This window comes from Cygnus olor, chromosome 3 (assembly GCF_009769625.2).
Source record: "Cygnus olor isolate bCygOlo1 chromosome 3, bCygOlo1.pri.v2, whole genome shotgun sequence".
NCBI classification, from domain to species: domain Eukaryota; kingdom Metazoa; phylum Chordata; class Aves; order Anseriformes; family Anatidae; genus Cygnus; species Cygnus olor.
In genome coordinates, this window is record NC_049171.1 from 103779687 (window position 1) to 103793765 (window position 14079).

The 14079-nt window shown below is 48.0% G+C and overlaps 1 protein-coding gene across 5 annotated transcripts in view; it reads left to right on the forward strand.

Annotated features, from left to right (window-relative positions):
- The window catches only part of GALNT14 (polypeptide N-acetylgalactosaminyltransferase 14), a 72667-nt gene that overhangs the window by 44066 nt on the left and 14522 nt on the right, over positions 1-14079 (forward strand). For all 5 annotated transcript variants that reach the window (XR_005818014.1, XM_040550692.1, XM_040550691.1 and 2 more), the window contains exons 4-9: positions 1520-1587; positions 3335-3400; positions 5303-5424; positions 9101-9188; positions 9881-9965; positions 10739-10842. Coding sequence is in view for 4 of the 5 variants with exons in the window: in XM_040550692.1 (XP_040406626.1) it covers positions 1520-1587; positions 3335-3400; positions 5303-5424; positions 9101-9188; positions 9881-9965; positions 10739-10842 (533 nt within the window). In the remaining variant the exon portion in view is untranslated. The remainder of the gene's footprint in view (positions 1-1519; positions 1588-3334; positions 3401-5302; positions 5425-9100; positions 9189-9880; positions 9966-10738; positions 10843-14079) is intronic.

Consider the following 14079-nt stretch of genomic DNA (forward strand, 5'->3'; position numbering starts at 1 on the left):
GTAATTTAGAAGGATGGGGAAGCATGATGTGTACCTCAAGGGGATTTAATTTGGGGTAAGAATAGTCCATGAATTGTATTTTATGGTGGCAATTGCTATATTTATATAGTGCTGTATGCCATCACTGCTCTATCAGTGGTCTTACAGTAAAAGTCATCCAAACTAACGAAGAATGAATTTTGATGGAACCAAGCAAAGTGCAGCAATGATAGGACTGGACAAATAAAGCAGTGTTGAAACCAGAGCTGGCTTCAGCATGCAACAATCCAATACCATGCACCATCTCTCTTGCCCTGAAGGACTGTTATGACAGAAGGAGCCCAAAGTCGTGGACAAAATGAACTCAACAGATATTTTGAAGCGAAGACCCATAGACTAGAGGAGTGATATCTGTGTGTACATACACGTAAAAGACAGTAAAGATTGTGGTGATTAATTGGGATGTATTAGAATGCATGAGACCTGAGCATGATGCAAATGGTTTGGAATAAGGGGTGGATATCATCTTGGTTTCATCTGAGATAGGGTTAATTTTCTTCATAGTGGCTGATATGGTGCTGTGTTTTGGATTTAGGAGAAAAATAATGTTGATAACTCACTGATGTTTTAGTTCTTGCTGAGCAATGCTTACGCTAAGTCAAGGACGTGTCATTTTCTCATAGTGCCCTGCCAGTGAGGAGGCTGGGGGTGCACGAGAAGCTGGGAGGGGACAGCACCAGGACAGCTGACCCAAGCCCTGAAGGTTTTGCTTCAAGAAGTCAGCCTTGACCCTCTGTTGGGGCAGGATTATACGTATCTACGTGTAGTTCTGCTGACCTCTGTGCTGTGTGAGAGAGGGAAGGAACAGGTCCAGCCATTTCAATAATACAGAGAACCACCTTGGTGTTGTAATTAAGAGGAGATTGTAGCTTTCAGCCACATTTCCTAGTGGCTGTACCCCTGGGGGGAGCTGTGGACCACGTCATCCAGCCTCTTTATTTTATCAAATAGGCAGGCAACAACCTGCTCTTATCCTCTCTGCAGCCTTTGAAGCACAATCAGCTCACTTATAAAAACAGTTGTCCTGCCACAGCTGTGAGCTTTGTAATGATGGGTTTTAGCTGAGTAATTTTCTTTGTGTTGGCCCTGCTGGCAGCGGACACCATGTCATTAGCCCCAGGAGAGGTGGAAGGGTGATGGAAAGGAAACTTTGTGCACCGTACAGATTGCTGAAGCCTCTTCCTCCAGGCTTTATGGGCTGCTCTGCTTTTGCTCACAAATGTGGTAAGGGTGAATCTCGCCTATTTCCCGAGAATATCAGGTGCTCAGCTCTTGGGTCAGGCTGCAGAGAGCTGATACCTGGGCACTGCTGGATATGTGGTAGGGGACTGGTTTCTTGGTCTTCTCTCATATACCCTTTATGGAAATACAAGTCTGGCTGTGCTTTTGCAGCGACTGGTTCCCAGGCTTTTCTAACCCTATTTGCTGGGTTGTGGAGTTGGTCAAGCACTGTCACAGGTTTTCTCTCTTTGTTCTTTAGTGTGCTGAACCGCACCCCAGTGCACCTTGTCCATGAAATCATACTGGTGGATGACTTCAGCGATGATCGTAAGTGATCCTTTCTGTGTTAACCAGAAACCACTCGTTGATTGTCACAAATGTAAACAGGAGTGGAATAGGAATAGGGATTCCTGCATGAGTTGCCAATTTCTGAAATGCATCGTCTATAGCACTGTATGTGACACAGCCCACATCCTCCTGCCACTTTCCCCTGGTTGATAGGATGACTCGAGTGAAATCAGTAGGTCCAATCTTCAGCAGAATTCCATAGCTGAAGCCCTGAGGGCTCTCAGGGAATGGCCCTGGTTGTCCCCAGCTAAAGATCTTACCTGGTACAATGAGCTAGCTAGTGGAAGATGCAGGTGCAAAGAGTAAGTGCTCAAAAAATCTGTCTTAGGCATAAAAAGAATAAAAAAACTACACCTAGACTGAGTGGTCCATGGCACTCACATTTCAAGGAGCTGCAAAATATAGGTATTTACTAAGAAATGTGAAAAACAAGCCAGATTGTTTGTTTGTTTTAAAGAAAAAAGTATATATACACCTTGCTCTTGGATATTATAAATAGGCACTGCCTTGGAGGATGCTAGGGGCAGATTTCACAGCAGATCCAATTCTTGACTGTCTCTCTGGCATTGCTGCCTGGATTGGGAGTCACCAAAACCAGGAAAGGGGGTTGCAGGGATTGCAGTGAGCTTGGGAGCCACTCCAGTGCACTGGAGGCCAGGCGAGGCAAGTCTGGGAACTCTTGGCTGTTCAAAACCAGCACTTCTCAGCTGTCTTACATCTGGCCCCTTCTTCTTTCTTGTGACAGTCTGAGCCTCCTGGAATATATTCTGCATATATTTACATAAAATGCATACATTTGCATAATATGTTTTAAACATATGGTCAGCTTTTCCCTGCAACCCACTCCAAGCAATTGGTGCTTTTATCTCAGTCCCAGTGGCATCTCTTTTCTCACATCTGTCAGCCCCTTAGAGTACCCTGAGTTGGAAGGGACCCACAAGGATCATCAAGCCCAACTTTTTGACCTTTTATTCACTGGGACGCAGTTGTTCTGCACACAGATGGCACATGCTCACAGGTTCCTGCTATTCCCAGCAACTTTCCATCATGTATACATAGCAAACTTCTGCTACCTTTACTCCCCTGGTGCACACAGATAACCTCAGCTCCACATATAAGTTGTGGGGAAATACTGGTATGATGATATGTCTATAAGCAAAGATTGCTGAATTAGGATGAATATGTTCAGAGGAGCATGCACAGGCAGGGGCTGGAAGGAGGGATCAGGGCAGAGGCACATGCACTTGAAGCTGAGGAGGTGGTAGGATGGGCACGTGCAGGAAAAGGGGCTGTGTTGGATGTTCTTGCTAATGCATCTAGTCCAGCTCATGCTCTGTCCTCCTCCTGCTCGCTGAGGGAAAGTCAGGCTGGGAGGGTTGATGCAGGTCACCTCAGGAGCTTCCTGCCCCACCACAGGCTTATATGATGCTCTGCAGTTACCCCAAATAGTTATTTGCATTAATGTACAAAAGGCCAGAACTCTTCTTCTACACTGACTTTATAGTGCAATTCAACTATTCCCGGTGTAAATGCCCTGGGTTTACACTGCTTTTGTGATAACTGCTGCTCTGTCTGTCGTGATAAGCTGAAGGGTAAAACCACTGTGCACCACCTGACTGGTCACACCGCAGCAGGGTCCCCTCCCTGCTCCAAATTTTTTCCTGGACTATTTCTGTGGCCACCTAAGTGCTGCCAGGTGACATTGATTTCCTCTGTGCTTCCAAAGCTGACGACTGCCGCTTGTTGGCCAAGCTGCCCAAGGTGAAATGCCTGCGGAACAGACAGCGTGAAGGTAAGAGCCAGGTGCCCTGGGTCCATACAAGTGGTGGGGAACGCAGATTTTGGGAGGCGTGAGAGTGATGGAGCAGGTGGTGGTGGGGAGGGCAGTGGAGGGAGTGCACCAATAAAGCCCTGATAAAGTAATGATAAAGGAAGACATGATAGAGGGCTGGGAACTTAAATGGATTCTACCCTCTCTCCCCCAAAAAGGTGGGTCTATTAATATAGCCAAGGCAGCTCCACTGTAGCTTATTAGCCGTAAAATTAGAACGGGCAAAACAAAGCCTTGGGTTTTCTTTTTAAAGATGTTTGATCTAATGAAAGAGATGAGAACTGCTCTTGCTGCTGCTCTGGATTTTTTTTTAAATGTAATTAATTATATTTTAAAGATTAAGATGGGCTTTATATATACCCTATTGGGCTACTGCTTGCAACCTTTTGAGACATTTTCCCATTCAACCCTATAGTCTGAATGGGTATTTTCAAGTCCTGCTTTGCAGTATTAGGCAAACAAAACCAGAAAAAGTTTTCCCATACTGAAAATCAAAGTCATGTGTATTGGGTTGGGGAGACTGAGGAGCAGAGAGGGCTTCTCTGTGTGCTTTCTCCTGAAAGTTTCAGCTCTGCAGGAGTGGCGTCAGGGTGGCATCACCACCTGGATGTACAAGCCTGCATTAGCAGGAGGGAATGGAGGTCTCCACAGGTTTGCACCTCCTTCACACATTTCTTTCCTGTGTGCCTGGGATATGTGCTAATGGGCTTATATGCTCTTCGCCAATACTGCATAGACCTGGAGGTATTAGTACTGCATAAAGGAGTCAGGATTTGGGAACCCAGCCTGAAGGGCTTACTCCACTTAGTACATCACTGACGCTGTCTCCTTCAGGACCTGCCAGGATTTGGGGAGAGGTGATGCAGTAGGCCCTGGCTACCCACAAGATCATAGATGCTGGAGAGAGCAACATGGGGACAACCTGTGTTGCAGGAGATGACCTGGGAAGATGTGGGATTGCTCCAGGCTTTGTTCTCCCTGTCCCCCTCCCTCCTGCTCAATGGCTGTTCCTTGGCCCCTTCGCTTTAGGAAATTTTGATATGAAAGCTAGTGACCTCCTTTTGCATGGCCCTCCTTCTGCATGGCATGCTCCTTGCCACCCTTATATCTCTTTATATTTGCTGTTATCTTGCATTACCTCTGTTTCTCCTTCATTCTTCTTCCCTTGAGCATCCTCTGTGTCTTCCTGTGTGTCCAGTGGACTGTCCCCTTGTTTTCCTTGGTAGAAAATATGTTCCTGTTGAGCTGCAGGTCAGCAGTGCCCAAGCTGGCAGGCCAAGAAAGGTGTAACTCTGGCCCCAAATGGTTCCAACCTCAACTCTCTGCTAAGAGCTGTTGGGATTCCATTTGGGGACTGGGGGCACTGGAAGCCATGGTCTTACTGAGGAATTGGCTTCACCCCATGCAAGTGTATGTGGTGCTGGGCAGGTGAAAGATGTGTTTAGGTTCCCTTCTGTCTCCTGGGGATATTGTGAATGCTGTTAGCATCTAACACGTTGCATCTATGTTAGATTTATTACTTGCAATAGTAAGAGTTAGATTTATTACCTGCAAGGGTAAGCATTTTGAGTCCTGTTTTTGCCCCAGAAGGTAACAGAGGGAATAATTACACACATTAAGGGTTGACATAGGTGCCATAAATCATTAATCTAGGTAGAGCCATTTATTTGCTTTGATGACCTTGGAAAACAGTTGGCGTGGCTTGCAGTGCTGGGAAGGGGGTGATGAACCTGAACCATGTTTTATCTGAATGGGTTTTGAGTGGGTCAAAGCCCATGGGGTGTGTGAGGAGCCTCTGAAAAGCTGCAGGGGGATATTACCGAGACACCTTCGTGGCAGCTGACGTGGTGTTTCCCGGAGCAGGTCTGATCCGGTCACGAATCCAAGGGGCGGATGTGGCACAAGCAGGAGTCCTGACCTTCCTAGACAGTCACTGTGAGGTGAATAAGGACTGGCTACTTCCACTTCTGCAGCGCATTAAAGAGGTGAGCGCTCCCTTAGGGGATGTGTTGCTGATGTTCATTCCCTCTTTTGTCCTAACAGCCATCATCACCATTGTGTGACCAAGTGCATGCAGGCATCTGCATAAGAAAGTGATGATCTTTTGGGGTGCAAAGTGTCTTTTTTAGGTCTTCCACCCAGCAGGCAAGTGGGAGAGAGTGTGGTCCAGTGGGACAAGGTGTCTCCTGGGGCAGTAGGGCTGTTACTTGGCAAGCGTGGGTTGAGCATTGAAAGGGGAATAACCGGGCAGTGCTCCAGCAGACTTTTTAATTAGGCTTATATAAAATGCTCAGTGCTGATGATCTAAAGGAGTGATGCCTCCTTGAATAGGGGCCGAATTTAATTTCATGCAAATTAACCACTAATAAATTGATTTAATAGGATTTAAATTCTGCTGATTTCAGAGCAATGACACTCACCTTTCACTGGTGTAAATGCTGGCCAGACATGTGCATGGAGGCTCTCAGCAGCGCCTTGTCACTCGCGTTAGCTGGAGTCCTGTGCTGGTGACCTGGGGGGATGGCAGAGCGTGCTCAGTGTGGATGCAGGTTCCCTCTGCTGTACCTCATTGCCCCACTGCTACTCCACCTCTTGCTCCTGATTGCTGGTATTTGCTACTCACTAATTTTACAATTAGTGAATTATGTTGAAATAGGGGCAGCTGAGGAGCAAAGAGGTAAAGCAAGGAAAGAAGCCAAGGCATTGGGTTCTGGAGAAACCTAGGCAGCACCAGGTTAGGACCTCTTGGTGGACAAGGGGAGTTGGTGCTGCTGGCACCCAGAGCACCAGAGAGATCCCAGCCTTGGTTTGAAGGTTGGCCCACGGTGCTGCTAGTAAATGGCAATGTAATGAAAGTGGTAGTTTTGTGTTATCAGTTGCAGCTCCTGTGAAATTATGAGAATGTGAGCTGTGAAACCCCACTTAAAAGCAGGCAGAGCTGCTTTCTCACACGGCTCTGGGAACGTGCCCCATGTTCAACGCCTGTGGGGTGGTTGAATGTGGACGCCACGTGCAGAATCTCTACAGAAGTTTTGATGCGTTGTGGCAGCAGTGATGGCATTGTGGATCCGAGAGGCAGCTCAGGAAGGCAGGCCAGCACAGGGAGTATTTCTGAAAATGCACTTTGCTTCCTTTTAGTCCTGCTTGTTTGATTTTTAACTGCTCACAGATGCAGCAGGTGCTTAGTTTCCTCCTGCCGAGCCCCACTGTACCTATCCTTTCTGTCAGGGTTAAAATATTGATCAGTGAGCTGTAAGAAATGTTACTGCTGCCACCTTCAGGCTGTGCTCAAGAGCCGGATCCCTGCTGCAATGAGGATTAGCCTTGTTGCAGGAGCATTTTCTTACCATTACAGGTAGAAAGAGTCTGTTTGGCTTCTGGTGATTTGAAGCAAGCCAGCAGTGACCACCTTGAAGAAAGCTGATGCTCTTTGTGAGCCACCTTGCATGTTGATTTGCATTTTCTTTCTTGGGCAAAGCATCTTTTTGCAGTTTCCCATGACGGAAGATGCAGAAGCCCATATGCACCACCATGTACCCTCATGTAGGTGCACCTCAAACCCTGTGCTGAGCTCTCCTGGCTGCTGTTGGTGTCCCACCAAGACCTGCGCTGCCTTTCACATGCAGGCAGTGTGCACCCAGCATGTGGACATGGCAGTGAGCCAGAGGAGAGAGCCTGAGAACGAGTGAGAGGGTAGGGTGGCAGAGAGGTGTGCATGCCCTCTGTGAGGGTCCACGGGGCTGTGCCCAGGATGGTGCATGTCCAAAGGAGCCACAGCAATGGTGCCTGTTCTGCAAAAACATGTTTGTGACTGTATGATTGTGAGTGTGGGGGCACATGCTCTTTTGTTTTTACTTAGGAAACAAATATATCTAAAGCCGTTAACGTCACATTTTGACTGAATAACTTCCTAAAACTCTAATTGAGTGTACAGTGGTTTTTATGTCATGAATCAATGAGCTTGCTCCAAAATTGAATTTGCTAATGCTGATGGGATGAAGCAGTGGATGATGAACTCCCACGTCCAGTCCCCCCCCAATTTGGTGCTGTCCTGGGGTAGGGGAGGCAGGTGAAGAGCAACTTTACCATCTCGCCTTGCCCTTTTTGTTGACCATTAGAAGGAATGCATGGCTGACATAAAGCTGGGAGACAAGTTGGACTCAGGGTCTTTTTTATGTTAAAACACATTGCTTGAGTTTAGGACCATTTTTAGAGTTTTGTGCTGCTGGTTTAGTTTCATAATAATGGTAATTGTTTTGTTTTGTTTTTGAACTACATCTTGGAGAAATTCTCAGGTTTCTGAGAATTTCATGTGAAAGAGGTCTGATGATTTGGGTGTTGTAGATACTAGCATGCCCTGGCATGGGAACATATCCCATCTTGAAAAAGTGGAAACCAGAAAGGTGAGGCTGCCTATTATTAAGATCTGGTGCTTAACCCAAAATAAATAATAGCAACAGCACTGCGCTCCTGTATGTGCAGTGCTTTTCATTTGAGGGTCAGAGACACCTTCATGAAAGCTGAGTAAATATAAATGTCCTCATTATATGGCAGGGAGAGTGAGGCACAGAAAAGGTCATACTGCTGAAAATCAAACCTTTGCAGTATTTTAGATAGCCAAAAGGTAAAGAGGACTTTCTTGTGAGAAGTTTTGCCAAGTTTTGTAATGCTTATTTGGAAAACCTGATCTCTAGCCCAACTCCCCAGCACAGCTCATGGCATTCAGTTGCTACTTCCTCTAGCTGCACTCAAGTACTTTTTTGTTAGGAGGAATTTCTGAAACAAAACCTTTTCAGAGTGGGAGAGGAAGACTGTGTGTACTCAGATGCTTTTCTCCTCATGACTGTGAAAAAAGATTTCATCTGGCGAGGGTGAAATCTTGAAGTTTGAGCTATAATTGGAGTTTGAGATTTTTGAAAAGCGAAAGGGAGATAAGAGACCAGCAAAAGCTGTCAGAGTCTCTTCCTCCTGTTTTTGTTCATAATTGTTTGTATAATCTCTTTGCCCATAACAAGATGTCAATCAAATCACCACCAACTATTTAAAACAACTTGGCTCTTTTTGTTTTAACCCTCTCACACCTTTGGCAAAACTATAACTGTATCCCCCTAATTTGTATATTGAAAATGTGGTTGCACTACTTAACTAGCTGTGTTTTCACTCTGTCATTTCAAATGCCTGTTTGTCATTTGACTTTTGAAATTTGATTAAATGCATTTAAGGGAGGTGAAAAGGGAATACCCTGATGAATGTGCAAAAAGCAGACAGGTTTGCATCCAGCTGAGGTTTTGCTGCCAAGTTGGGCGCTGAGCACACACCAAGTCTGAGGAGGGGGAGTCTGTGGGTAAAGCAAGAGTCAGAAAGGGAAGTGAGTTTGGTGGTCCAGCAGTGCACGGTCCTTCGCCCAGGTGCTCACCTGCCCAGCCTGTCTTGGTGGCATGTCCCTGGGCTCCTCTGCCCTTTGGTGCTGCTCCCATTAATTCCTGGGCTGACCTGATGTGATGGCAGCGGCGGAGACAGCGACGGGCACTTGTCCATGAGAAGCATAAACAACATGAAAGTTTCCCCCTGCTGGATGGATCCAGGAGTTTGAGCCATCCCTTGGTCAGTTGCTGAATGGTGTGAGCTGAAGTCATGGGTCCTTTTGTTTCTGCTTTCCAGGATCCAACCCGGGTGGTCAGCCCTGTTATTGACATCATCAACTTGGACACTTTTGCCTATGTGGCGGCTTCCTCGGACCTCAGAGGTGGTGAGTGAGCACCATGGGCCTCATCCTGTAGTGTGAGCGTGTACCAGCCCAAGCTGCTAGTGTCTCTGCACTGCACTGCTCCCTCCAGCTACCTTGCAAAAAGTGCATTAGCACTCCTTAGTGCTCCCTGGGCTCTTTTAAGGCTGGCTTAGAGATAGACAGGTGTGGCGTGAGGTTGGGTGTTTGCTACAATGGAAAAAAACAATTGATTAGGATATAGGGTTGTGTCAAAGCCACCCTTTGCAGCACTGAAAGCCCAGCTGCTGAGGAGGTTGGGATGTCCAGACATCAAATGGTGGACACAACTCTAGAGTTTATTAGTATGCCTTTGTGCCTGTGCTATTTGTAGCGTGCAGTATCCATGAGAGAGTGTATCTGTGTGCATGGGGGGGAGACGAGGAAACCTTACAAGGGTAAGGTTTCATCTGCAGCTTTAATTCTGACTTTTCCTGTTTTTGGAGTGCTTGGCTTTGGAATGGTAATGCGATGTGTTGTTTCTCTTTCATATGCAGTATGAAATGCATTAGTCATTTGACTTGTCTCCCAAGAGTTTTATCTCCATTGGCCTGAGTCATTTAAAAGTGGAGAAAATACTTCATCCGACATAGATTCTGTAGCCTCAGGGATTACATTTCCTGCTAATCCATACCCATTTCTTATTTCCCCATGGTCCTTCTCTACTTTGGTTTTAGGTTTTGACTGGAGCCTTCATTTCAAATGGGAGCAACTCTCCCCAGAGCAGAAAGCCAAACGACTTGATCCTACCAAACCCATTAAGTAAGTCCAGAGGGGAAAAGAGGCACTTAAGGAATGTGGGGCAGGACAGGCAGCTTGTCTCACACTGAGCCCTGGTGCCTGTACCCTCAGCCATGAAGTGCTGGGATGGATGGCATGGAGAAGGCCCAGTGTTGGGGTGCTCAGGGTCCCAGGAAGCTTACAGGAGAGCAAAGCCCTGCTTGTCCTGAGGATGCTGGTGTTAACATGAGCTTTCACTGGCTGTCCTGCGTCTGCCCTCCCCTCCCCCAAGTGCCACCTCAGTGCAGCTTTTCTTACCTAATTCAAAGAATGAAGAATAGACCTGTTTTGAAATAAAGATCACACAGCTAGTGATCACTTCTAAAAAGCCCATCTGTATTGGCTCTGCCCTCTCCTCCTCCACAGAATGGTATTCTGAATAGGCTGGCTCCAGGCAAAAAAAGCCTGTGTGAGTACTATCATGTGAATAACCCCCAAGTGTTAAGTGCATTTTCGATGCTGAAGCCTACAATCAGGGCTGTGAACTTTGGGCTTGTAGGAGTTATGCTGATGGGTGCATTAGCCAGTCATTAAGTGCCAGGCAATTTATGATTGACAGCAAAATACCAAGGCAGCTGAAAGAAAGGTTTAGATGTTTTTTGAGCCATGTTGTCCTTGTTTGGTAAGAGGGAGATACGTGGATAATGTCCTGAAGATGGAAGAAGAGGCAAAGGGAGGAGTTTCTTCTGCACAACCAGGTGCTGTAGCAGTATTTGAATGAGAGCCTGTCCCCTCTTACCTCCCCAACCCTGCAGGACGCCCATCATTGCCGGGGGGCTGTTTGTGATCAACAAAGCCTGGTTCAACCACCTGGGGAAGTACGACAACGCCATGGACATCTGGGGTGGGGAGAACTTTGGTGAGTCACCCTTCTTCTTTGTACCCTTGGGGTGTTGGTTCTTTTTCCTGAGCTATGCCAGGTGGTTACGATGCCAATTTGGACTTGGCTTCAAGTGCTCTGCAAAGTTTCCCTCAGTTACTTTCATAACTTGTAGTCTCAGGTGAGTAAGAGTTCTACAGCCAAGAAAGGTGGGAATTGAGCAGTGGCTGGTGCTTAGGACCCCCTGCCTTCCACGCTACTTTGGTGTTCTATAGGGGAATGCCCTGAGCAGCAGAGTTTTCATCTTTAGTGTTACCAACAGATGAGAGCACACCACACATACCGTCCTGTTCCTTCCTCATCTTATTTTTTCTCAAGAATAAAGCAAAGGCATGATGTGTGATGTCTAATGCTAACACTCCAAAGCCATGAATTAAGGCTTCAGTACCTCCCTGAATTTGCAGAGTACCTGCATCAGTAGCTCCCTTGTCACATTGCAGACTGGTGGCAAGGTATCAGGGCTTCTTATCCTCTATTGCTGGCTGGCTGAGGGCTGCCAGGCTCTCCCCCACAACATCAGGTATAGGAAAAAGATTAAGAGCCTACCTAAATTAAGTCACCTGTGCCTGTTATCACAGGGCAGATGGACATTAGGAACGCTTCTGCATACAAACTTGATGGTGCAGATGAAAGAGGTAGCAGTCTGTCCCTTGTCCCCTGAGTCAAGCAGAGCTGGATCAGGCTGGGCTGTTCTCTCTGAAGCTGCAGTGATGCTGCATGTCAGAGCAATAGACTGCCTCTGAAAGGAGGAGGTGACACTTGATGGCAGGGAGGCAGATCCAAATCTGGCTCTAAGAGTTCATACCTCTGGGGAGTGTGGCTAGCAAGGAAGGCAAAATCTCGTTTCTTAACACATAGCAGTGCTGTCAGCCATCCAAAGGAACAGATGCTGCCACTTTGCAGTAACCCATCCACTGCCTGGCACTGTTGTTTGCTTCACACTCCTTTTTCCTCCAGCATATTTTATTTATTTGTATCTCATTGCTCAGTTGGATTGCTCTCCCTCGTGCTTTCTCTCTGTGGTGGGTGTCTAGCCACCAGTCTGACCCAAAGCATCTGCTCCGCTGAGAAAATCAAGCAGGCACTGCAGCCTTCCCGCCTCCTCTGCAGAGCCAGTGGCCCAAACAAAGCATCTAAGAAGGCAACTAGAAATGAAGACGTGCTGCCTCTGACTCCCTGTCCATCTCTGCTTGTTGCTCTCTAATGGCAACCAGCACAGGCTGCTCCTGAGACATAAATAGTCCCAGAGCAGCCTGCCCTCTAGGCATGAGGGGAAGACCCACCAGATCACACCTTGACAGCCATCCTTTGAGCAAACCTCAGCTAGCAGCAGTGCCAGAAGAGCTGATGCGCAATGTCTGCTGGTTCATCACCATTTCTACCAGTCAGGTGAAACCATCCCAGATCTGACACCTTCTCAGAAGTGGTTCCTTGCCCTAGACTGCTCTGTGGAGGCTGGAGGCCAGGCTTGGCTGAGTGCACAGGGAGATACTGCACCACTCTGCTTCATAAAAGCTTCTTGAAAGGTCTCTGACAGAATAGAGGGAAATCTCACAACTGCACTGGGTCTAAAACATGAAGAGCTGCCTGCATGTAAGAAGAGCTATCAGCAAGAGGCCAGGTTGATCAGCATGCTGACACTGCTCGTATCTCTCCTGGGCTGGCTTGCAAAAGGCCACCCACAAGGAGACATTCCTTGTAGTCAGCTGGCCCCATGCTGTGCCTTTGGCGCTTGGGTTCTCCTCCTCCCGATGTGTTTAGCTCTGTCTGGAGACCTTGCTTGTGTGCTCCTATGGATGGGTCCATGGGTGTGGTGGTTTTACTCGGGTGGGCAGCTGAGCTCCACCACAACCGCTTTCTCACTCCCCCTCCTCAAAGAGGAATGAGGAGAAAATACGATGAAAAGGGCTCAAGGGTTGAGATAAGGACAGGGAGATTACACAGTAATTATCGTGACAGGCAAAACGAACTCAGCATAGGGAGATAGTAAGATTTATTACCTATTACTAACAAGCTAGAGAAGTGAAAAACAAAGAAAAGAAACCAAAAGCACCTTCCCCCCAATTCACCCTCTTCCACCTCCTCCCCCCGTGCAGAGCAGGGGAACGGGGGAGTGGGAGTTATGGTCAGTCTATAGCGCTTCTTCTCTGCCGCTCCTTCTTGGTCACTCTCGTCCCCTGTGCTGTGGGGTCCCTCCCACGGGATGCAGTCCTTGCTGAACTGATCTGGGCGTGGGCTGCCCACAGGCAGCAGCTCTTCAAGAACTGCTCCAGATATGGGTCCGTACCACGGGGTCCATCCCTCAGGAGCAAACTGCTCCAACCTGGATCCCCCACGGGCAGCAGCTCCTGCCAGGTCACCTGCTCCTGCGTGGTCTCCTCTCCACGGGCTACAGGTCCAGCCCAGAATCTGCTCCGGCAGGGGTCTTCTGCGGGCCATAGCCTCTGTCGGTGCAGGTCCACCTGCTCCACCGTGGTCTCCTCCACGGGCCACAGCGTGGAACTCTGCTCCACCGTGGTACTCCATGGGCTGCAGGGGGACAGCCTGCTTCACCATGGTCCTCACCACAGACCTCAGGGGACTTCTGCTCCGGCGCCTGGAGCACCTCTCCCCCTCCTTCTTCACTGACCTTGGCGCCTGCAAGGCTGTTTCTCACTCCTCGCACTCTCCCAGCTGCTGTGTGGCGCAGCATTTTTTTTCCCCTTTCTTAAATATACTCTCACAGAGGTGCAAGACAACATGACTTATTGGCTCAGCTCTGGTCAGCAGTGGGGCCCTTACCAAACGTGGGGCAGCTTCTAGATCCTTCTCACAGAAGCCACCCCTATGGCCCCCTGCTACCAAAACCTTGCCACGTAAACCCACTACAATGGGTCAGCCTTCCCTGCTGAAACCTGTGCTTTATTTGCCTCTGCTGGGGCTGGAGTAGGACCTGCAGGGAGTGTGATGTGTGACACAGGGAGCTCAGGCTCCTTAGCATCCCCTGCCTCCCAAGCACCAATTCACAACACATGGAAATCACCCCAGCTCACCTCTTTCTTAGGATCAGGTGCAGGTCAGTTGTAGTGTGTCACGGCTTCTCTCCCAGCCCAAGCAGAAATACCAGCAGAGAGGAAAGTACAACACAGTATCCACACTGGTCATACTCAGCACTTAGAGAAGTGATGGGACTGTGGCAGCTTTTGCCTGTAAGCACAGCAAGGGAAGAAAGAAGGG